This window comes from Euleptes europaea, chromosome 17 (assembly GCF_029931775.1).
Source record: "Euleptes europaea isolate rEulEur1 chromosome 17, rEulEur1.hap1, whole genome shotgun sequence".
Lineage (NCBI taxonomy): Eukaryota > Metazoa > Chordata > Lepidosauria > Squamata > Sphaerodactylidae > Euleptes > Euleptes europaea.
Window position 1 is genome coordinate 9857001 of NC_079328.1, and position 25677 is coordinate 9882677.

General features: G+C 44.9%; 1 protein-coding gene across 1 annotated transcript in view; it reads right to left on the minus strand.

Moving 5' to 3' along the window:
- Positions 1–25677, minus strand: part of CFAP61 (cilia and flagella associated protein 61) — a 200839-nt gene that overhangs the window by 135830 nt on the left and 39332 nt on the right. The window contains exons 9-11 of the mRNA XM_056862278.1: positions 17736–17914; positions 15630–15669; positions 13233–13372 (exon numbers count right to left, since the gene is read on the minus strand). Coding sequence (XP_056718256.1) covers positions 13233–13372; positions 15630–15669; positions 17736–17914 — 359 coding nt within the window. The remainder of the gene's footprint in view (positions 1–13232; positions 13373–15629; positions 15670–17735; positions 17915–25677) is intronic.

The following is a 25677-nucleotide window of genomic DNA, read 5'->3' on the forward strand; positions in this document are numbered from 1 at the left end:
ATAGTGCAGAACAGTGAATTGAGGCTTGCTTTTTCATATTTTTCCTCATTGGGGAAGGATTATTAGAGGCTTGACTCTGGCTTTTATGTGACTCAGAATTATCTCGCTGCTCTTCGGTTTCCAGCTCATGTTCATAAATTATATTTTAACATGAGAGTCTTGGGAGAGAAACTACTGGACTACCTATTTGCACCCACTCCAAATCTTGCCTGTAATGCCTTCACCTTTGTGCTTTCATGTAAAGGGGCATTTTCTATACAATTTCTCACTGGAGGATGCTGTCTCTGGGGAAGAACAGACATAGGAAGCAGCATCCTGAGAACCAATGAAGAGGGATTTTGTCTGTGGGACAAGTGAAGGATGTGGAAGAAAAGTGATGCTGATGAAGAACCCAGCTATTAGTATCCAAAGGCAAAGCCTCAAATTCAAAAATTCCTCCAAGACAGGACTATTCTACTTGTGAAACCCAGCCCATTAATCACATAATGGCCACCCACCAGTGACTAGATAAATATGTTGATTTTGCTGCTTATCTGGCACTGAAAAGCAAGGGGGGCTGCCATGCATATTGCAGGCTACAAAATGTGGATCAGGGGCTTCATTTAGCTTAGTGAGCCCTGCTAGAGGGCACACCTGCCTATCTGCTGCAGATGCCTGTGGCCTGTTTTTCTTCCCTTTGAAATCAGCTGTGATGTCCTAGACGCAGGGGATGCTTGGAAGGTTCATGATTCATCCCCTGGCTGAAGTAAAACAGATACAAGTCAGGAGCCCTACCTGGAAAAAAACAGGTTGCTTACCTGTGACTGATGTTCTTTGAGTAGTCATCTGTGTAATAACACAAATGGACTCGATGCTTTTGCACATTTGGAACATTATGGCACAAAGTCTGTCCGTGATAATTCATGCCCTCCTTCCAAGCCCATGCTCGCCTCGAAGGAGGAGTCACAGTTTTCTCCTTAATCCTTCTCAATAGAATGCCACAGCAAGTTGTAAAGGAGTCTGCAGAGGGGAAGGAGGATGGATTGTGTGACTGCACAGATGATCACCTAAAGAACATCAGTCACAGGTAAGCAACCTGTGTTTCTTCTTCATAGTCTCTGTGCATCGAGTTAGTCAGTGGATATAACATGGAGGTTGGCACAGGCACAGCCATGGAAGGACAACATTCACTTTTCTCTGCCAAAGGATGCATCCTTCCAAGTTCTGACATCCAATGCACAGTTTCTAATAAACATGGAAGGCTAAGATGAGGTGGCCACCCTGCAATGTTCTGGTACAGGAATGCCTCTGCTGAAGGTGGTAGAGGTCACTACCCTTCTGGTGGAATGTGTTCCAGCAGTTCTTGGCATAGGGAGAGCCAGCTCCTGGCTAAGACAGCAACTAGGCACTACCTTGGGTAAGAAAGGGAAGTCCAGTTTGAAGATGGACTTGTCTCTGCACAGGTGTAGGTAAAGATGCTCAAAGTGCAAAGTTCCATTAGACCTCCTCATTGAGCATATGGGCAAGCAAGGAGGCCACCTTAACAGATAACAGATTAAGATCCCAGCAGGCTAGAGATGCACATGGTTTCCTTGTCAGATGGGACAGCACAACCAGCAGGTTACATGATGGAGCGGGAGAGAAAATCAGCAGGTGGAGTCTAATGAGGCCTTGAAGATTGACTTCATTGGTGATTGTGAGAAGATGAATCGGCCTGCTACACATGGTCAGGCAGCTGAAATACAGTACGATGGAGTCTCAGGGAAGAGTGTCCTGGTTCATTACAGAGAAGATGCAGCAGGCATTCAAGGACAGAGGTGAATGGACAGGTGAGAAAGAGCCTTGGCTACCTACCACGAAGGCTTCTTCTGCTCAGAGGGACGAAGGGCATCTTCAAGATGGGTGTTTCCTTTTCCTCTTAGCTCAGGAGGCAGGATTAAATATTTAAATTTTTCCTGGCTTCTGAGGGTAAACACCCCTATAGCCAGTTAAAAACTTTCCAAGCCTTATAAGATTAGTGGAATAAAATGTTAATAAACAGATAATATGTCAGTGTACTTTTACCAGTAACCGTCTGGTTTTGTAAATATTAAGAAGTAGAAGAAAAAACTACTCTGTTAATGAACTGTGAGTTTTGAGTAGATAACCTTGAATTGTAATCGAACTGTAACTAGATATAACTTGTGATGGACGTCTGGGAGGGCAAGATGACTTTGTCCCTCTGAGCAGAAGAAGCCTTCACGGTAAGTAGCCAAGGCTCTTTCTCGGCTCAGAGGGACAAAGAGCATCTTCAAGTTGGGACATATAAGAGCAGTCCCCGCCCAGGGAGGGTTAGACATCGAAGGCTGTTGAGGTAGCCATGCTTCTAACCGAATGGGCAGTTATGCCTCCAGGAATGGGTAGCTTGCTTTCCGTATAAGCCGTCTTTATACATAAGGAGATGGTGCGGCTGATGGATGCTTTTGACATGGGTTTACCCTTTTTTGGTTGAGAAATATTAATAAATAGTGCCTCATATGATCTAATACTTTCTGTTCTAGACATGTATACATGAAGTGCTCTACGTAGATCTAGTGAGTGCCATGTCTTCTCCCTAGGTGTCTGTGGATTGGGACAGAATGATGGTAGAACTATGTCCTGTTCTCTGTAATATTTTGTGTTGCACTTTGGTATGAAGGAATGGTCATGCCTGAGCACTACCTTGTCCTTGTGAAATATTATGAGGCCTGGGCGAGTTGATAGTGCCCCTAACTCTGAAACCCTGTGTGCTGATGTTATGGCTGTTAGGAAGAGGAGTTTCATTCTCAGCCATTTCAAGCCGACCTTCATAAGTGGCTCGAAGGGAGGCTTCATGAGGGCTGTTAGCACAGTATGTAAGCTCCATGTGGGAAATCTATGTTTAACAGGTGGAGCGGTTAGACTTAAACCTTTAAGAAATGATTTTATGTGAGGATGTTTGGTTACTCGATATCCTGCCACTCTTGGAACAATAGTGGCTATGGATGCTAGCTGTCTTCTTAGAGTGGATGTAGCTAAACCGAGTTTGTGACCTTCCTGAAGAAATGCCAGAATACCTAGTGTGCAAGGTTTGAGTGGGTTGATGTTTTTGCGTCTGCACCATCTGGTGAAAGCCTTCCAGGTTGAATTATAGATTCTCTGCGTTGAAAGTCTGCGTGTATATCCTAACTTATGCAGTCTCGTGCGTTCAATACCCATACGGTCATTTTGAACCATCCTGGATCGGGATGGCAAACCGGCCCCTGTATCAGCAGGTCTGGTCTGTCTGGGAGCCTGCAGAGGTTGTTGCTTGACATCTGTATTAATGTAGGGAACCATGGGCGTCTGGGCCAATACAGGGCTATGAACAATACGTAAGCCTTCAGTGTTCGAGTGGGAGGGGTGGGAAGGCGTATAACATTCCCTTGGGCCAGGTCCCTGTTAGTGCGTCTGTTTGTTCCGCCCCCACTTGTGTGTACCTGGAATAATAGCGAGGTAGCTGGTGGTTTGTATTGGACGCAAATAGGTCTACTAGTGGTGTTCCAAATTTCTGTGTGATTAAGTGGAATATGTCTGGATGTAATGACCATTCCGCCTCATTGATTGTCTCCCTGCTGAGCCAATCTGCCTGTACATTGGTGATTCCTTGTATATGTTCTGCCGTGAGTGATGTTAGATTGGATTCCGCCCACTGTAGTATCGGTACTACTTCCTTGTGAAGTACTGATGATCTGGATCCCCCCTGCTTGTTTAAATGTGCCTTCGCAGCCACATTGTCTGTCCTAATTAATATGTCCTTCCTTTGAACTTGTTGTCTGAAGCTCTGAAGGGCTTTGAATATCGTTCTGATTTCTAGAGCGTTTGTGTGTAATTTTTGTTCCTGGGGGGTCCAGGTGCCCTGGGCTATGTGTTCTTGAAATGATGCTCCCCACCCTGTCGTGTAAACGTCTGTGTATAACTGTTCCGGAACAGGGTAAATGAATCTGCGACCCTTTGATAGGTTGCTTTGGTTTGACCACCATTGAAGGCTGGTTTTGGCTTCCTTGGAGAGAAGAATGTTTAGGTCTCTTTTCTTTTGAATGTCCCCCTGGTAGGGTCTGAGTAGCCATTGTAGGGGTCTCGTATGGAGACGAGCCCATTGAATCGTTGGTATGCAAGCCACCATATGACCCTGTAATTTTGCGAGGGACATGAGTTTGGATGACCGGGCCGTGTAGGCCTTCCTTGCTAGGGAAGATATGAGTTTGACTTTTCCTCCTGTGAGAAATAGCATGTTTTGCTTTGTGTCCATATCTACCCCTAGGTGTGTCAGTCGCTGGGAAGGAATCAACGTGCTCTTTTTGTAATTGATTATGAATCCGTGTGTTGTCAATGTTTCTATTACTAGTCTTGTATGCTGTACGCTTTGTTGTCTTGAGTCTGCACATACTAGTATGTCATCAAGGTAAGGATGTATTCTTATTCCCTCTTTGCATAGGTTCGCCACCAGAGTGACTAGGACTTTGGTAAATACCCTTGGGGCAGATGTTAACCCAAAGGGGAGGGCCCTGAACTGGTGGTGTCTTCCCTGGTATAGGAATCTCAGGAAGCGCCAATGTTGTGGGCATATGAGTATGTGTAAGTATGCCTCTGTGAGGTCTATGGACGTTAGAAAGTCCATTGGTCTTAATGCCTCTGTAACTGACATCAATGTCTCCATTCTGAAACGTCTCAGTGGGATAAATCTGTTCAGAAACTTTGAGTCTAGGATGGCCCTCCATCCTCCGTCTTTCTTGGGAACCGTAAAGAATACCGAATAGATTCCCAATGAGCGTTCCAATAGAGGCACTGTTTCTATTGCATTGATTTCCATCAGGTGTTGGATGGCTGACGAGGTTCTCTGAAGTTTGTCCTTGTTTTTGAAGTTGGTGATGTCACCAGTCTGTTTGGTGGAATGTGGGAAAATTCTGTTTGGTAACCCTGTGTTATTATGTTTAGTACCCACTGGTCCGGCTGGGAGGTTCACCATTGTGGTTGACAGATTGAGCCTTCCTCCCACAGGCTGCAGTGTGGCGTCACTGTTTTGTTTGGCGACCGGGTTTATTCCCTTTGTCGCCCTGAAATGTGGAGAATTTTGCACCTCTGCTGAACCTTCCTCCTCTCCGAAAGGAGTTACGGTTCTGATTCCAATTGTTTCTACGTTGGTCTGGCCTATACCTTTTAAGTGTATAGTAGGATCGAAATGGTGTGGAATTTGAAAATTTTTTGGGTTCTTTGTGTAGGCTCTTTGGTAGGGCTTTCTTTTTGTCCTTTGTTTACACCAATATGAGGTCTAATTTGTCTCCGAACAATCGTTTCCCTTGATAGGGGTAACCCATTAAGACCGATTTAGATCGGTGCTCCACTTGCCATGGGCAGAGCCAAAGTGATCTCCTAGCAGCTCCTATGCGGCCATGGCTCTAGCCGCATATGTCATGGTGTCTAATGTTGAATCAGCCAGGAAGGATACTGCTCGTAAAAGTCTGGATACTCCTTCACAGGCCTGTTTTTCCTCCTGGGGAATGAGTTGTGTTAATTTTCTGGCCCAGATGATTGCTGCTCTGGATACCAGTTCTGATGTCACTGAGGCTTTAATTGCTAGTGCAGAAGCCTCATGTGATTTTTTGCAGGCTAACTCTGCCTTTCTGTCAGCAGGATCCCTGATCATGGCCTGACCTTCCTCGGTAACTAGATCTGACGTATGTAGTGCAGTGACTGGTGCTTCCACCGGGGGAGCTTTGAGTATTTCTGAGGTGTTCTGATCTAGGTTGTAAAACTTTTTTGAGAGTATAGGCCATTGTTTGGAAGCCATGGGCTTCTCCCATTCTGACTTCATGAGGGATAAGAAATACTTTGGTACTGGCACTACTTTATCAGGTGTGTCACACATGTGAAAAAACTCTCTTGTTCCCTTTTTTGTCTGAGGGTTTGATGACTCAGAACAAAAAAGGGAACAACATCTGAGAGATCAAGAGCTTCCAGAGTTTTAGCTAGTAATAGAGGAAATTCCTCTGTGTTAAACACTCTGGATTGTTTGGGTTGTTCAGTAATGTCTTCCCCATCGGAGCTGAATTCTCCTTCTTCCTTTTCATATCTGTCTCCTCCTGCTGAGGAGATAGAATCATCCCCCTCCTCCCCTTGCATAGTCTGCTGCCCAGAGTTGTCCTTTAGGGCAGCCTTAGTGGGCCATCTGCCATCCCCATAAGAGGTACTGGCCTCATTGTCAACATTCGCCTGGTTTAACTGTGCTCCCATGTTGGAATAGATCTGGGTTGGTTGTGTTCCCTGGGCTGTATAACGCTGGGGGTAAAATGGCATGGGAAGAGGTTGAGCTGCTCGTAAGCCTTCTGTGAAGGCGTCTCTGATGAGCGAGGAGAGCTCTGTTCTCAGAAAGGCTAGCTCGCCCTCTTGTAATGGGGGAAAGGAGATCCTACCGGTAGCCGGTGTCTCCGCTGTAGCTTCTGGTCCATGAAGTAAAGGCAAGCCGCCTACGGACCAAGCTTCATGAGGCAAGAGTGAGCCGCCAGCCTCCTGTTTCTGTCCCCAGAGCGTCTGCGGCGGGGGGGGAGTGGCAGGTGCCGCTGCAGTCTCCACGCCTCTAGTCAGAGCGTCATAGGCCAGTGGTCGGCAAACCGCGCCTCCCGAGCCGCAAGTGGCTCTTTGGCCTCTGGAGGGCGGCTCGGTAATTAGATCCTCAGACCGTGAACGGCTGGAAAGACCCTTCGCTAATATAGGCTACATTTTACCGAAGGAGACAACCGTCCCTCTAAGCGCGTGCGCGATTTAGCATACTGCTCCTTTCCTCTTACAGCCCCACCTGGTTCTTTGTAGTTCATTAGAAAAGCAGAGGAGCAAAGTTCTCTTTCATTATCAAAAGAGACGGATTACCTCGGCAGTAAAAAAAAAACAAAAAACGGCTGGTTCTATGATTGGAAAGTAAAAGGGGGTCTGGAATCCTCGCTCCAGGTTTGCGCTCCCCTCCGGTGTTGCCACCAGTTGGTTTGGCCCGGTAGGCCCTCCTCCCACTGGCTGGCGAGGCGGGATGGGATGTCTGGAGTTCACACAAGGGGCGGGGGGAGTCTGATGGAAGAGGAAGGAACCGGCCTGGGCGCAGAGCTGTGATTCTGCAGTCGGTGTCAGAGTCATGCTTATTTCCCTTTCAGAGTCATACGTATTTCTGTTCAAGTGTGTCTATTCCAGGAGTCCAGGCAGGCTCTTGACATGAGTTAGGCCAATTCCTGCGCAAGAGTTATTTTTTTGTTTTCTCAGAACGGGTCAAACTGCCCCTCTCCTTCCCCCTCCCTCTGCTCTGGCCTTGAGTTTCATGTAGGCACTTTCAGTATTATGGCTTACTCCCTCCCCCCTTCCTGCTAGGCTCCATTATCACCTAATTCCCAGGCAGTTTGCTTCTGCACCTGGGATGACTGTGCTTAAAGTTATGCTTTGTAGTTTGGTTCGCCATTAGCAGCTTTGAACTCGTGGATTGCTCATGTTGTATTCCTACGTGCTCCTCAATAAACGTTTACCTGCTTCTGATTCACCTGTCTGAGCAAGTGACTTATTGGGATTGCCGAGGGCAGCTGAAGAACCTCACAGTCGGCACAGAAGCCAAGGAGGGGAGCGCAGGTAACCCTGCCGGAGGATCCTCCAGACTAGACTTCGGAGGGCTTCGTGGGTGCTTCGGAGGGAGGGTTGCACAGGGGCTGCCGCCAACATGCTCAGAGGTAATCCGAGCCCGCTAGAAATTCCCCCTGATCAATACCTGCAGGCAAGGAGAGGAACCCAAACTCCGGCAAACACCAGAGTGTGCAACCGCCAATATACTGAGTGTGCCTGCTAGTAAAAAATACCTGTGTAGGAAGCTGAAGCTTCTTCTTTTGTCCCCCTCCCAGTCCCATCTGCATGATAAACGAACTGTCGATTGCCTTGAACTCACTCCCCTCCCTGCGGTCATTCCTGGTTGTTGGCTGGTCCGTGCAGCGTGCTCTGCCTTCCAGTATTATTATTTTTGCAGTTCAGGGGAGAGGGCAGTTGTCAGTAATCCCCTTATAAAATGTCTGCCAGTGGCCCATGTAAGTCCCACTATGAAATTCCATATAGTAAACACAAAAATCAATGTGCTTGTAAAAAATGCAAAATTCACAGAATGGAAGTCCAGTGTTGAGGGAAGATGTACAAGCTGTATGCAACAAATGAAAAATAAAAGTACTTACTAATGTTAGAAACTGATTAGGCAAGAAGACCAGTGTTTTTAATTGCCTATAGTTTAATTAAGACTTAAAAGTTTAATTAAAGTTTATTAAGTTAATAAACAGTGCACCTACCTATATAGTTTAAGTTTAAGAAATCTGGCTCTCAAAAGAAATCTCAATAGTTGTACTGTTGATACTTGGCTCTGTTGACTAATGAGTTTGCCGACCACTGTCATAGGCTAATGGCGAGCCGCCAGCCTCATTGTTCTGCCCCTGAGAACGCTTCACGGAGGGAGCGACTAGTGCCGCTGAACTCTCCAAGCCGCCCGCAGCTGCGTACTTTCGTCCGCTTCGCTGCAGCGCGGCTGAAGATGGGCGGCGTCAATGAGGCGTTTGGCGCGTTTATTACCGGCCGAGACGGCCCTTTTGTGCTTGCCTCCTCCGTTTGCGGTGCCTTTTTAGTTTTAACCCTCGAGTCAACTTGGTGACTGGTAGAGGGCTCGATTGCCTCGGATGGATGAGGCATAGCCTTTAGCAGGCTCAGGTCCAAATCGGCTGAGGCATTGTAATTGTCCTCTTGTCGATACGCCATTTTGTTTTGGAGGGAAGGATCCTCTTTGTATTAAAACTATTTCCCCTATCTCCCCTATCTTAAATAGGACAGAATAGAAGAATAAGAATAGGAAGAAAGGTAAGTAAGAGATAAGAATATTTAGATAAGAATAGTAAGTAAGGCTCGAGATTTCTATTCCTTGTAGCTGAGAGCTGCGAAAGGCTGCTCTCCCGATCAAGGCAGGAAATAAAACTGGCTATAGGGGGCGTTTACCCTCAGAAGCCAGGAAAATTTTAAATATTTAATTCTGCCTCCCGAGCTAAGAGGAAAAGGAAACACCCATCTTGAAGATGCCCTTTGTCCCTCTGAGCCGAGAAGGACCCATCTATGAGATGAGGTGAATATGAAGAAGCATTTTCCCTCTTATATAAGATAGCCTGGTTGAAGGTGCCCTTGGATTCAGGAATACCCCCCACATCAGCGCAACTGTGTTGGTGGGGGGGATCATGAATTATTCTCCATGCAACCAGCATGAGTTTATTCACTTCTGGATGCAGGATCCTGCTGCAATCCTGCAACAGGTGGCTGTATACCTTGGGGAGATGTAATGGATTACCCTGGACCTCGATAAAACAAGATAGTCTGATCCAAAAGTGAGTAATTACAATGCAGGTTGTTCCTTCCTGTTCTATTTTGTTGACCACTGTGATGACGAGCGGATGAGGAGGAAAGACATAGAAGAGTTGGCATCTTCAACTAATGAGGAAAGCATCTCCCACTGAACAATGTGGTTTGCCTCCTTTGCTGGGGTAGTGATTCCAGTAACTGCTGTCAGCAGAGGCAAATGAAGTGACTTCTGGCATACCCAACCTACAGAAATAGGGACACAGGTAAAAACTGTAAAGGGATCAATCTGGGGCAGCTGAAGGAGTCCACAAGAATGTTGTCTTTGCCTGAAATATGAAATGCAATAGAGGCCTCCCAATGCATCTTTCCTAAAAGCTGTATGTGAGGCAAAATAGACTCACAGAAGCTGTCCCCTTGCCTGATGATAATATTTGGTGGCCATGATGGTGACGTGGCCACTTCAATCACTTTGCCCTGCAGCTTCTGCAGGAAAACATGGATGGACTTGTAGTCTGCTTGGAGCTCCAAATAGCTGATGTGGAGCAGCTTCGTGGGTCTTGAACATGGCTGAGTAGTGAATACAGTGTCCCTCCAACCCCAGTTAGGGGTATCCACTATTACTTGTGGAGATACAGGAGGGTCAGGCATTTCTTGCTGGAGATGATGAAGGCACAGCCACCACAGAAAGCTTCTGCAGACGGGTGGTGGCAGTGTGAAAAGCATATCTTGAGAGTTGCATAAGGGATTGAATGAGTGGTTGAACCAACTTTGTAGCAGGTACAGGGACATTCTAACACACTAAAACACTTCAGTGGATACTGCCATGTGTCCCAATAGTCTCTGAACATGGTTGAGTACTGTGGAGGCCAGCTGAGTTAGGGTACAAGCTCTGTCCTGAGGCAGAAATGAGCTTGCAAGTACTGCACTGGTACAATGTCGGTACTTGGAAGGCTGGGGGTGAGACTTCAGACTTTCCCTGGAGGCCCAGGGAAAGTGATATGTATGTGATGAAGGAAGGGGAAACGTGACATAGCTGTAACAAGTCAGCCATATAGGGAAAGATGGCAATTCCCTGTTGCCTGAGGTGTGCTGCAACAATTGCCACTGCCCTTGGTAAATACCCTTAGGGAAGTGCAGAGGCTGAAGGGCTGTGCCTCTGATAGTGCCTGACTCCCACAGCAACTGTCATATTTATACGTTTTCAAGAAATTACCTCAGATCACAGTCATCTTTAGCTGCCCTACTTAATTGGGCTTGCACTCCTACGGGTAGCTAACTGGTTTTCTTATAAAATACCTGCAAGATTATTTATTCTTAGATAAAGCACACTAAGTTTATGTGCATACCTTGTTAATACATTTCTGCTACCTTTAATCATGTTGCTAAATCAATTTTATGTAACTTGTTGTTGATCATTAAACAATAAACCATATATTGAAATACACCTTCCTTTTGTCCTTGGCAAAGGGCCATATTAATGATTTTCCTGACTCCTCTTTGGAGTGGGTTTACCGGCCAATTAATGCATTTTTATATCAGTTGATATAACCCAGAACGGTTTTTAGATTAGCTCCAGACCAAACGGACGTGAGGCCGCTTTCATTCCTCGTAGAACATCTCTCAGGTATGTACTTGAACAGGGCCTTCCTTGTGGCCAGCAGAAGTATTTCGGTTGATGGTACCAGCTACTGCCAGAATTTGCTCTCCAATAATTTTGGCTAAATCCATGAAGGACTGTTGGAGCTGTCTGAGGTGAACTGGATTTGTTTCCCCACTCCTACACATGAAGCCAGCTGGGTGACCTTGGGCTAGTCACACTCTCTCAGTCCCACCTACCTCACAAGGTGTCTGTTGTGGGGAGGGGAAAGGAAGGTGATTATAAGACGTTTTGATTCTTCCTTAAGTGGTAGAGAAAGTCGACATATAAAAAACAACTCTTCTTCTATGGTTGTAGTAGTACTTCGCTCCATGGAAGGTGCAGCAGAAGGTAGGTTTTGAACACTTTTGAACATTGTCATCGGTTTTACTGCTAAAGAGGCCTGCACTGCCAAATGGTAAGTCCTCGGTGAAGACTCTTGCCTCGGGCTTGCAGAGCCTATTGCAAAAGGGTAGCTGTGTAAGTCTGTTGTAGCAAAAGAAAAGCCCAGTGGCACCTTTAAGACTAACAACATTTATTTCAACATGAGCATTCGTGAGTCACAGCTCACTTCTTCAGATATGTGAAGGGAAGACTACTGGGGATTTTTCTTATGGAAAAGATTACCGGGGGGGGGGGGGAGCAGCTGAGGCACCATGTCTCTCTCCTCAGCTCCTCTCCCTGTAATTATCCCCACAGGAAGAATTCCCAATATGATCTCCCCTTCACGTACTTAAAGAAGTGAACTGTGAAAGTTCATACCAAAATAAATGTTAATAGTCTTTAAGGTGCCACAGGGATTTTATTTTATTTTGCTAGAGCTTTGCCAAGCATAGTGACAAATGGGCTACTGCCATGGCTGTCGTTGGAAAGCCGCTCTCCCCTAGGAGGTGAGTCGTATTGATGTGTTGCTTGGTAAGGTAAGTACTTCTTGTTAGCTGGCAGGTAATCCAGAATAGGGGAGATCTTGTCCCATAGGAGATACTGGCAATACACCAGCTCTCCAGGGCCTCAGGCAGAGAAGTCTTTCACATCATCTACTACCTTATCCTCTTTTTCACGGGAGATGCCAGGGACTGAGCCTTCTGCATGCCAAGCAGATCCTCCACCACTGAGCCACACTCCCTTCCCCCTGTGCTTGTTCAAGCATGCACACTTCATGAAGTGGCTCACTGGATAGAGCTCTCTCTAACAGCTGGAGATCAGTTGTAATTAGGGTTGCCGACCGCCCTGTTATGGCAGGCAATTGCCTGCCAATCAACCGGCTGCCAGCTGACCAGCTGATGGTCCATATAATTCCATAATAATTTATTGCAATCTTTGACCAGTATAGCTGAATAGATCTACATCTTACTGGCAGCTTCTTGTCTGCAATTAGTGTGATTAAAATTGATGGTCTAATAAATTAATTACAAACTAAAACAGAACATAAAAGAAAACAAGGTTGTACTTACCTATAACTGTCGCTCACTGAGTGGTCTTCTGTGCAAGTATAAACGGGGGACTGCGCAAGCCTGCACAGTCCCAATGCGAGGCTGCACAGAAGCCACAAACATAAACTAAGGTTGGTTCTTGTAGGTTATCCGGGCTGTGTAACCGTGGTCTTGGAATTTTCTTTCCTGACGTTTCGCCAGCAACTGTGGCAGGCATCTTCAGAGTAGTAACACTGAAGGACAGTGTCTCTCAGTGTCAAGGGTGTAGGAAGAGTAATATATAGTCAGAAAGGGGTTGGGTTTGAGCTGAGTATTGTCCTGCAAAAGTATTGTCCTGTAAGTATCAGAGTTCATTGGTTCTTGTAGGTTATCCGGGCTGTGTAACCGTGGTCTTGGAATTTTCTTTCCTGACGTTTCGCCAGCAACTGTGGCAGGCATCTTCAGAGTAGTAACACTGAAGGACAGTGTCTCTCAGTGTCAAGGGTGTAGGAAGAGTAATATATAGTCAGAAAGGGGTTGGGTTTGCAGGACAATACTCAGCTCAAACCCAACCCCTTTCTGACTATATATTACTCTTCCTACACCCTTGACACTGAGAGACACTGTCCTTCAGTGTTACTACTCTGAAGATGCCTGCCACAGTTGCTGGCGAAACGTCAGGAAAGAAAATTCCAAGACCACGGTTACACAGCCCGGATAACCTACAAGAACCAATGAACTCTGACCGTGAAAGCCTTCGACAATATTATAAACTAAGGTTCTTTGAGAACTAGTATTATAGAAAATATGTCACTAACTTGAGCAATCCAGAACGATGGAACACGTAAAGTTCTTGGTCCAGCGTACAACTGCTAAAAGGAATAACCCGAACAAAGTTCTGGATCAGATAAAATTCTGGTACCATATGCGGCACTGTGATGATACAGAAGTCTCTGTCCTAGAAAAAAAGAAGAAGAAACAACATGCCACAGTCACTCCTAAAAATCATACGTCAAGTGTTTAGGAAAATAGTTCGAATCGAAATAAAGAGAACAATTATGTCATATATTCCATGAATGGAGAATTCAACATAAAGATTTTATAACATCATATTAAGGGCTACCCCTTTTCATATGGCTACCTGTTTTATAAAATCATATTAAGACTGAAAATGGTTGTGGGATATCAGTTGCTGAATCACACCTGTTCAGTACATCTGCCTAATATACTGTCATCTCAAGGCCCAATCCTGAAGCCCTACTGAAATGACTGGGGCTCTTGTGGCGCTCTTTTAAAATAAAATAATAAAAAACAAATATTGCTGTGCTCTTGCGTTGCTCCCCTTCATTCCAACAGGGTTTGTGCAGCAGAACTGCCAACTTCATAATGCTTTAGAAAGTTTCTCATGCAGATGAGCTCAGAAGTAGTTGCATCTTTTGACAAACAGTCTCAGGACCCCATTTCCTTCCACACTGCCAGTTCAGAAGCTTCAGGGCCACCCCAAGTCATTGCCCAGTGACACCTCTCACCCCCCCCCATTTAACCCCTTCTTCAGTTCACCACCACCAGCAAGGCTAAACGGCCTTTCTTTGGGAGGACTTGCATGCTGGGGCCCTCTACACTTTAATGCTTTGCCTCTAGGCTGCTTTCCTCACATCACTCTAGCTAGCTGCTATGGGAACAAGCAATCACGCTTCCACAGGCTGGGGAGGAAGGGATCAGCTGTCCCCGTGCTTCTCCTTTGATAAACATGGTTGAGAGGAATAGAAGTCACACTACTAGCATCCAAATTATAAAGGATTAATAAAAGAATAAAGTATTCACACAAGATTTCTATAGGCTGCAGAACTGAGCAAAGAAGGAAAACAAATTAGGAAAATGCATCCCGGCTCACCCCGTTCTTACTTGTCCCTGACAGGGGACAGCTAATGACAAGTACTTATTTCTTGGCAGTAGGACCATCCAGATAAGCTTCATTATCTTGATCTCATGATTTGAGGAAGTTTATTTCCTTGGTTCTGTAACGTATGTCCAAAATGGAGTCCAGGGGTATGTAAGGATAGTTTAGCCTGACGCGGCTTGAGACAAAATGGCTAATAGCCAACTCTCCAACTTCTTTATGTCCCCAGAGTTTATAACCGCCAATTGCTATTCGGCAGATCCTCTATATTTTCCTGTTCTCTCAGGAAAGTATTTTCAGAGGGTAGTTGTGTTGGTCTGCAGTAGAACTGTTGGAATAGTTAGTCCAGTAGCACCTTAGAGACTACCAAGATTTTCAGGGTATGGGTAGAAGATTTCGAGAGTCAAAACAGAACTCCTGGGCTAAACAGGGACACAGGATTCTTATCTCACTAGAGTCTAATTGCCTGCCCCCAAGAATTTTCCCTCTGCTCTAATCAAGTTGATTACAATAGGCATTGAACTTTAGCATCCAACATCCCTCCCACCTTCTGTCTGGGATAAAAAGTTGCAGATCTCCATTCTCACTCATGTCTAAGGAAGCTGTGACTCTTGCAAGCTTAAAACCTGAAAATCTTGTTGGACTCCAAGGTGCTACTGGACTCAAATCTAAAGGGGAAAGTGAAACTTCAACATTTGGTTCTCAGGCACTGTTGCAGGAGGTCTTACCTCTTCTCCCCTTTGTTTCTTTGACACCACTGATTTGCATAACTAAATGCTGGATGGCTCTTATGTTGCAAGATATATTGAGAACAGGAGTCTGTGGCTGAATATGTTAGTTTGTTAGTAAATATAGATAATTCCTCACATGATTCATGTGAGCACAGCCCCACTGAAAGTGTTTTCATTTTCCACAGCACAGATCTTCTTCAACCCACAATCCATGCCCAGATATAGGCATAATTAGCAATGGGGAGTTAGAGCTGCTAGACAGTCTTTCTACATTTTATCTGAATATTTGGGCACCAAATCATCCAGACTTTGGAACTCTGTGGAATTTTTCACATGATAGCAGAAATGAAGCATATTTTCTTATTTTAATTTACATTTTATAATTAAATCTGGGTTCTGTTCTGAGAAATTGAAATCTAGTTTTTTTATCATGGAATGAGAAAAAAGATGCTTTAAATATGGCATACAGGTAGGGTGAGAATCTACAGAACATTTCCCATAGAATCTGCCTCACTGAACAAGAACGTTTAACAAACCAAATTTCCTAAAGCAATTTTTTATGTGACTATTTTGCATATACTTACTGGGAAAAGCTTGAAAACAAATTTCAAGAAATCCAATGACCTGTAAATAGAACGAAATATTTTAAAGAAGTTCTGGAATGCACAGTATTTCTCAAACCTGCTCTCTCCCACCTCCCCTCCTTCAAAAAACATTCACCATTTATCATCTGCAATGGCAAAAGCTACACTTTACAAGATAATTTGTACATCTTGATGAAAAAGGTCCTGGTTAACATCAGCTTATAACCCACCTCCTTCTAGACCAGTCTTTCTACCTTTCCTTATTCGGAGACCTTCCCAGACCCCAGGAACCCCCCTCTGACACACACAGCTCCCACATATGTTAAGATCTCATGTGTCCGCTCTACCTGGGCTCCCTGTTTGAGGGCAGTATCACCTTCTGGAGTTGGAAGCAGGGCCTGTTCTCATGAGTCATGTGCCTCCTGGGGATGGGAGCACAGCTGGCTGTACCTTGCGTTAGTAGCCTTCAAAAAGCATTTGAAAAACTTGCCTCTTTAGAGGTATATTCAGTCATGTAATCAGATTCAGAATTTAGTGCCCCCAAATTGTGCTCCTCCTCCCACAAGAGTGGAGGGAAGAAAAACAGGTGCGGTGGAAGAAGGAGAGAAGTAGGGAGCAAAAGAGAAGACATGGGGTGAAGAAAGAAAATAGGGTAAGGTGGAAAGCAAAGGGTTGGGAAAGAGAGCAGGCTAGTACTTTGATTTAAGTATTGTGCCTAATTAACACAACCACATTCTAATACAGGGGTCCCCAACATGGTGCCTACTGGAACCATGGCACCTGCCAATACCTTTCCTGGCATCAACCAAGGGTTTTTAGAAAGTGGGCTGGGCCAGGTGGGGCTCCTACCCAGCAGGGCTTCTGATTAGCTATGAAGATTAGAAGAATGTTGCTTTAGTTGTAGCTGCCACAGCAGTATTGGTTCTGTTCTCTCTCTCTCTCCCTCATCTTTCCCAGTATATATATATATTTAAATTACTCCTCTTGTCCCTTGCACTTGGGGACTGTGTATGTGTGGCTCCATCTCCTGTGGCAGCCATTTTGTGGTCGTACCCACCACTAGGGTTGCCAACCTCCAGGTACTAGCTGGAGATCTCCTGCTATTACAACAGACCTCCAGCCAATAGAGATCAATTCCTCTGGAGAAAATAGCCGCTTTGGTAATTGACTCTATGGCATTGAAGTCTCTCCCCTCCCCAAACCCCACCCTCAGGCTCCACCCCAAAAACCTCCCGCCGGTGGCGAAGAGGGATCTGATGACCCTACCCACCACCCTGTGTCAGAATTCCAAATGTGCCAACAAGCTCTAAAAGGTGGGGGAGGCCTGCTCTAACAAATAAGAGTTCTGTATACATTAAGCCTATTCCCCAGTATAGCCCACATAAAGATCAGAGGCATATGTATTTTGTGTCTTTATTTAGAAGATTTATATCCTGCTTTTCGGCCATGATCAGAAGAAGGGTTGGTTTTTATATGCCAACTTTCTCCACCACTTAAGGCAGAATCAAACCAGCTTACAATCACCTTCCCTTCCCCACAGCAGACACCCTGTGAGGTAGGTGGGGCTGAGAGAGCTGTGACTAGCCCAAGGTCACCCAGCTGGCTTCATGTGTAGGAGTGGGGAAACAAATCCAGTTCACCAGATTAACGTCTGCCACTCATGTGGAGGAGGAGTGGCGAATTAAACCTGGTTCACCAGATCAGAGTCCACCGCTCCAAACCACCGCTCTTAACCACTACACCACGCTGGCTCACCAAGGCCTTGCCTGGCCACAAATACATGGGCACGGATATTTATTCACCCTGCTGCTCTTCCTTGTGGGAACCCAAAGTGGCTGAAGTTGTTCTCCTCTCCGCCATTTAATCCTTACAGCAACCCTGTGAGGTAGGTGATGCTGAATGTGTGTGACTGGCCCAAAGTCACCCTGCAAGTTTCCGTGGCAGAGTGGGGGTTTGAACCTGGGCCTCCTGGATCCTAGTCTGATTCTCTAACCACCACACACAATACTGTACATATCTAGTCAGAACTAAAAGGAAACAAGAATGTAAAAACAAGGCCCCTTTAACCCAATGAAATGAAATGTCGAGGTTTTGATTTGCACTTGCCTTGTTTCATGTTGCTCGTCGATACAAAAGAGCTGAATGCAGAAAGCGTTGACTGTTCCCCTGTAGATGGGACGGAAAGCCTCTCTCTCCATACCTGGAGCCTCAGTGGTTTTCAAAGCCTGGTCTTGCACACTGTCTAGCAACTGTTCTAATGAAGGCACAGGCAATTCTGGCTCTGCCTGCAGTCAGAAGTAACCAAAAAGCCTTTCAAAATAAATAGCAACATGCAACAATAAAGAACAACGACTGCTTTTTGGGGGGGGGGGCTAAAAATACAAATACTTGTTTGGTCCACTTGAGCCAAAGTTTTGCCTTGGATTTGCTGAGGAGAGGATCTTTTTAAAATGTCAAAACATTTAGTAAAAGTTAATTATTTGAGAGATACAACAGCAACATTTATATCTTGGAAAAGAAGTACAAAACATTAACATTCAAATTCTTGGCAAAATCAGACCATGGCAGATCACCTGAAACAAGATAAGCAGAAAGAATAAAAAATGCTGTTTTGGTTAAAGAGTTATTTAGTCTCATCCACCAGTTCAGCAGTGAGACATGAGAAGGGAGGGGATTTCTACAACTATGGACCTCGTAACATCAGTCTGAATGTGACACGTCAGAACCAAGCTGGATCTCAAACATTAGCATTACGTACACTAGTGTTCAATCACTACCTAAAACAATACAGGGACGCAAAGGAGAATTAAGCTACGATGAATACAGAATGCTGGCACTGATGAAGAAAAGACGTTGAACGTGGTCATAGCAATGAACTGGCACCACATTTGAAGTCAAGCCAGTCTTCCCCCCAAGGTTTAATCCGATTATCTCGCCATATGTTCAAGGCAAGGCTCAGAAACAAATCAAAACATTGAAAAATAAATGGACAATTCAGCAGGCTCAAGAAAACAAATGATAAATTATGTACAATAAAGCAACTCAGCACACTTGTCTGATATGATAAGGGCAGGCTGGACTAAATATTATATGTAAAGAAATCAAGCATGTGATACTGCAGTACCTTAGTACATTTGTGAATGTATGAATCAAATGTTTTATTTGTGAAGCTGAAAAAGCCAAAATGGTGCAGGAAAAATATACATCAGAAATAGGAAGAAAAGCAAGACAATGAGGAGCAGAAAATGTATAAAGAAAGTGTGGGGAAAGTAGGTTACTTGCAACAGAAAATGGTAGATTTTGAAGAGATATGGAAAAGGATACATCGGGATTTAGGAAGCAGCCCAAGCAATTGCTGGAATATGAAGCTGGAAAAAATGGATAGTCCATCCAAATTGTCAAGACCAAGACCAAACACTGGAGACTCCCTGGCATGTGTTTAATGAATGTTTTCAAAAAAATCTCTTTCCATATTTCACAGAGCGTGTGTTGGAAAAAATGCCGTAGCCAATGGGAACTTCTCTGTCCCAAACATGTGAAACAACCCAAAGCCAGGAAATAAGAACAATGTAACTAGAGGAATGAATGTGAAGAAAGAGTTTTTGCACCAGAAGGGTGGGATATTAATCAATTATTATTATTATTATTATTGAGAGAAATGTGAAACAGGGTGTATGACAACGAGATACAAAATCTGAAGAAAAAGGGAACCAATCCTAAAAATGTTCTGAAGAACTATAAAACATTCAAGAGCCAACATTTAAAAAAAAATGTTCTTGAAGGGATATTTCAAAACATTCTCTATGGTTGCCTCTAATTTTTCTCTGAGCCTTCCTGCTCCTTGGTATCACAACACTGACTAATTCAGTCAGTGGGTTAGGTGGTATCTGATTTGGTAGTATATAGACTCTTTGAAAATGTTAAGGATTATGCTCTGGTTTGTGACATTGCATGTTTACTTTAAAGTCTGCATACCAATTGCTATATTAACAGTGCAATCCTAAGCAGTTACACCGTTCTAAATCCATTAAAGCTGAGTAACCATGGTTAGGATTGCACCATATGCCCCTTTTGACATTTTGGAATTTGGTTTACCTAAAAAGTAATATTTCTGTTTATTAATTTTTGTCCTGTATCAATCAAGATAGTTGGTGGACAAAAGTCACAGTCGATAATTCAAAAGGTTACCCAAATAACCTACCTGTGGGTAACCCTCGGCACTTGGGGTGTTGCCCTTGCATGTTAAAAGCATCCCCACATTTATCCAGGTAAATTAAATTAAAGATCACTGCCTATGAATACCAAGGTTCAGAATTTAGTAGTAGCACTTCACTATGGGAACGGGGAGGGTTCCAGAAATAAAGCACGCTGAAAATAGAATCAGAGTCTAAATCTTACAAACAAAGATCAAGGAAAGCAGAAGACACTAAGGCTGTGCATATCAATAAGCTGAATTTTAAAAAATAAACTTAACCAGAAAAAAAAGCGGTAATAAATGAGGACCGAAAAAGCAGACCATGAATAACGCCATTATGGCCCCGCTGCCATTTCTGCTCTGCTGCCGCATTGAAGAACTGGAGGCAGAGCTGGCTGGGAGCTCCCACCTCAAATTTGCACCAAAGCTAAGTGCAGGTAGGTAAGAGAGGGGGAAGGAGGCGGAGCCCTGCCTCCAGTCTGCTTTGGTGTGAAAACAGAGCTCAAGCTCTGCTGCTGCACCAAAGCAGACTGGAGGTAGGGCTCTGGGTTCTGGAGAAGACCGGTGGGGTGGAACTCACATAAATCCACACCGCTTCTCCAGAATTCAGAGAAGCGATGCAGTGTGGACTGCTTTCAGATCCGCCTCCCACCCTGCCTTTTCCAGTCCCCAGAAAAGGCTGGTGGCGCAGATCTGAAAGATCTGGCGGGTTTTCGGGAATTTTTCAGGTTCGGGTTTATTAACCCAAACATTTTTGAAAAATCTGGTTTTTCAAAAAATTCCAGGTTTCATAGAATAGAATCATAGAGTTGGAAGGGACCACCAGAGTCATCTAGTCCAGCCCCCTGCACAATGCAGGAAATTCACAACTACTTCCCCCCCATGCCCTACTCCATGCCCAGAATATGGCCAAGATGTCCTCCCTCTCATGATCTACTTAAGGTCATAGATCAGAATTGCTGACAGAGAGCCATCTAGCCTCTGCTTAAAAACCTCCAGGGAAGGAGAGCTTACCACCTCCCGAGGAAGCCTGTTCCACTCAGGAACTGCTCTAACTGTTAGAAAATTCTTCCTAATATCTAAATGGAAACTCTTTTGATTGAATTTCAACCCGTTGGTTCTGGTCCAACCTTCTGGGCAACAGAAAACAACTCGGCACTATCCTCTATATGACAGCCCTTCAAGAACTTGAAGATGGTTATCATATCACCTCTCAGTCATCTCCTCTTCAGGCTAAACATACCCAGCTCCTTCAACCTTTCCTCATAGGACCTGGTCTCCAGACTCCTCACCATCTTCGTTGCCCTCATCTGGACATGTTCCAGCCTGTCTACATCCTTCTTAAATTGCGGTGCCCAAAACTGAACACAACACTCTAGGTGAGGTCTAACCACAGCAGAGTAAAGCGATACCATCACTTTGCGTGATCTGGACACTATACGTCTGTTGATACAGCCCAATATCACATTTGCCTTTTTAGCTACCGCATCATTGCTGACTCATGTTCAGCGTTTGGTCTACTAAGACCCCAAGATCCTTTTCGTACACGCTACTGCTAAGACAAGTCATCCCATCCTATAATTATGCATTTGATTTTTCCTACCTAAATGCAGAACTTTACATTTATCTTTGTTGAAGTGCATTTTATTAGTTTTAGCCCAATTCTCCAGCCTGTCAAGATCATCCTGTATCCTGGCTCTGTCTTCTACCGTATTTGCTACCCCTCCCAATTTAGTATCATCTGCAAATTTAATAAGCATCCTCTCTATTCCTTCATCCAAATAATCTATAAAGTTACTGAACAACACAGGGCCCAGGACAGATCCCTGAGGTACTCCAATAGTCACTTATCTCGAAGTGGATGAGAAACCACTAACAAGCACTCTTTGGGTGCGATCTGTCAACCAGTTATAGATCCGCCTAACTGTAATAGGATCTAAACCACATTTTCCCAATTTGTCAACAAGAATATGATGTGGAAGCCTTACTGAAATCAAGATAAACTATGTCTACAGCATTCCCCTGAACCTGCAAGGTAGTAACTTTCTCAAAAAAGGAGAAAAGATTAGTCTGACATGACTTGTTCTGAACCTGCAAGGTAGTAACTTTCTCAAAAAAGGAGATAAGATTAGTCTGACATGACTTGTTCTTGAGAAACCCGTGCTGGCTCTTAGTAACCAGATCTATCCTTTCTAAATGCTCAAGGACTGGATGTTTGATGATTTGTTCGAAAACCTTTCCCTTTGATAAACCCGAATCCAAAAAACATTGGGGGGAAATTGTGCACAACCCTAGAACACACTCCAAGAGCTGCAGGTTCACTCTCTCTATCACATGCACACAGAGAGCAAATCTTTACCTAGACAACTTAATTTCTAAGCAACAAAAGCACACAATAAAGGGGGAGGGGAATGAAAACACAAGCCTGCCCTGACGCAGTGAGGGAGTCCTGGGGGTCCTGAGTGTAAATAGAGAAGGAGGAGGAGGAAGCAGGGCAGACACCTAGGCTAGTTCCAGATCTCTGATCTGTCCCTACAAAATTATGGGGTATTGGAGGGCTATATTTATCCTGTAAAAATGGTGGAAGGTGAGCATTATGGGCTCTAGAGCCAAGATTGGAGTCCAAAAGTTTCAATCTTACTGGCCAATTTGATTCTAACTGCCAGGCAGAAATAATAGATGCAAAAATTTACTACAAAGGTTAGGGGTGAGTAACTGGAATAAATCGGGTTGGCTAGACTGGGGGGTAGGGGGGTGAACAAAGAACCAGGTGTGAACTGATTTTAGTTATTACATTTTTATACCGCATCCTCTCCTGCATGGTCTTGGATCGTTTTACAATAAAACCTTCAACAATAAACATTCAATAAAATACATCTAAACATTAAAAAAGCACTAGCTAATAAAATACAATTACAAAAAAAATTCATGAAATCAGTAAGTATAAATAAGCACATTCCCAAAATGAAATACAATAAGAGAAACTGGTTGGGAAGGCTGATGTTCTAGACTAGAGTGTCTGAATCCACTTGTCCTCAAAACTTTGCTTTTTTCCGAGCTGGTTAAGAACTTGGGGGTGCACATGGGCCCTGCCTTGCAGCTTGAAAAGCAGGTTGGCATGGCTGCCAGCAGTGCCTTTCTTTTAGTTGCATCTGACTCACTGACTTTTTCATTACCTAGACTCAGCTGACCTGACCATGCTGATGCATGCTTCTGTAACCTCGTGGCTGGATTACTGCAACACACTCTATGTGGGGCTGCCCTTCAAGACAACCCGGAAACGACAACTGGTCCAAAATGTACCAGCCCGACTGCTGTCAGGAACATATGTTGCCCATTCTGAAAAAGCTACATTGGCTGCCATTCTGTTTCCAGGTTCAGTTCGAGGTGCTGTTTATGACCTTTAAAGCCCTTCATGACCCATGTATTTGAAGGACTGGCTCCTTCCATATGACCCTGTGTGCCAACTACAGTAACCAGGCAGCCATCTGTTGGATATCCCACCACTTAGGGTGGCCCATCTGGCATCAACCAAAGCCCCGGGCCATTTCCATCTTGGCTCTGGCTCTTTGGAATGGGCTCCCTGAAGAGGTGAGGGGCCCCCCTCCTTGGCGATAATTGCCAACTAGATCCTTCCGTGCATTAAGGGTGTGTTATCATAGCTCATCATCGAGACATCACCTGCACTTTTGGGTGGGGAAGGGACTAATTCACTTAACTCCTATTTGAGCTTTTGCCCTTTATTGTGTTAGGAAGTACTTTAGTATTCGAGCTGCTTCCCTGTTGTCATGCTGGGGGAAATGCCCTGCTGGAGCCCCATTTGAACTGTACTGAAATATGGGGGGGGGGCTTATAGATGTCTGTATGGTCTTATATGAGAACCAGTGTGGTGTAGTGGTTAGGGTGTCAGACGAGGATCTGGGAAACCCAGGTTTGAATCCCCACTCTGCCATGGAAACTTGCTGGGTGACCTTGGGCCAGTCAAACATTCTCAGCCCTGACCCTGGCTAGTATTTGGATGGGAGACCTCCAAGGAATACCAAGGGCATGTCGCAGAGGCAGGCAATGGCAAATCACCTCCAAATGTCTCTTGCCTTGAAAACCCTAGGGGGTCTCCATAAGTCAGTTGTGACTTATCGGCAAAAATACCAAATATGTTAGTGTTGACAGAACATAGCTAGGAGGTAAAAGCCATTTGGGGAAGCCACTTCAATGACGCAAATAAGCGTACTGCCTCAGAACCCTGTTCACCTGAATACAAGTAAAAAGGGGATGGGCAGTGGCTGTTTCCTGAGTTTAGCCCACTAGAGGATCTCTGGTGTTTCCCAGTCTTTTAAAATTAATGTTGAAAGTCACTCCAGAACAGTCCTAAGTGTGATAAGCATATAACATCCTCTGGGGTTGTGTCTGGGTCTGTGGCATCCATCAACACGGGATGGAAAAAGTAAGTTGATGGCCTTGTTCCAAAATGAAACAGTTAGGCCTGGCCTCCATGTTGAGTGGGATGAGATGGTAGAATCCAGATGTAGTAAAATCAACCGTATTACTTCAGACTGTAGGTGAAGTAATTTCTTCATGTTCCCCTTCCCTATGTTTAAAAACAAACTACAATAAAAGTGAAGCATAGAAAAGGGAAAGTGTGAGAGATCCCCCTCTCTGAGTTTGCTTCTCCAAATCAGTTGCTCAGACGTTGATACAGAAACAATAGATTTATTGAAGCCTTCAGGAGATGAGACAGGCACAGGTAGAAAGTTGCAAGTGAGGGGCTATACGGGTTTACAGAATATATTGACTCCAGGGCACTGGGGCACTGGGGTTCACACTTATTGTTATGGGAAGTTACAAGCTTGGCATAATACAAAACATCAGACGGATCCCAGGAAGTCTGGTGCGGCTATCACACTTCCAAGGCCGCACCGGCCTGAGGGAGTACTGGCAGGAAAACAGCGGGGGGGAAGATACATGGGCCATCAGGCCTGGCGCCTGAGACCAGAAGGTGTGAACTGCTTTTACGAGTTCACTGATAATAGCGCAGGTGATGGAAAGCAGAGACACAAAGACAGAGACCCTCACATTCTGCCCCCCTTAAGGCCCCCCTCCGGGAGGATGAGGCTTATCGGGATAAGCAAGGTGGAATTCTCGGACCAAGCGAGGAGCTGCCATGTGGGGTGCGGCCACCCATTCGTCATGAGCGGAGCCAAGGTTTTTCCAGCGAACAAAGTAAAACAGTTTCCCTTTCTTCCATTTGGAATCTAAAACCTTGGATATTTCCAAATGGGTGTCCCCTCCTACTACGGTAGGAATCTCATGAGCGGGAGGGGGGTGGAACTGGGGAGCTGCTACATAAGGTTTGAGGAGGCTTATATGGAAGACTGGATGAACCCCCTTGAGTGTCTTAGGGAGACTCAGTTCCACGGTAACCTCATTGATTACTCTGGTAATGGGGAAAGGTCCTACATAACGGTCGCTCAGTTTTTTGCAGGGGCGAAGAGAGCGGAGGTTTTTGGTGGACAGATAGACTTGCTCCCCCACCTTGAGTTCCCATCCCGGAGACCGGTGTTTGTCCGCTTGTTCCTTGTACTTGCTTTTTGCCCTTTCCAGATTTTTGAGCAACCATGGCCAGGTGGATTTAACCACCTGAATCCACTCCTGAAGATCAGGGGTAGACTGGAGCTCTGGCGAGACGGGGGCAGAACCGAAAGGGCCAAAATCCGTCCCGTATATAACTTGGAAGGGACTAAAGCCGGTAGAGGAATGAGGCGCATTGTTGTACGCATATTCGGCAAATGGCAGCAGGTCAACCCAGTCATCCTGGTGGAAATTTACATAGCAGCGCAAATAACATTCTACTAC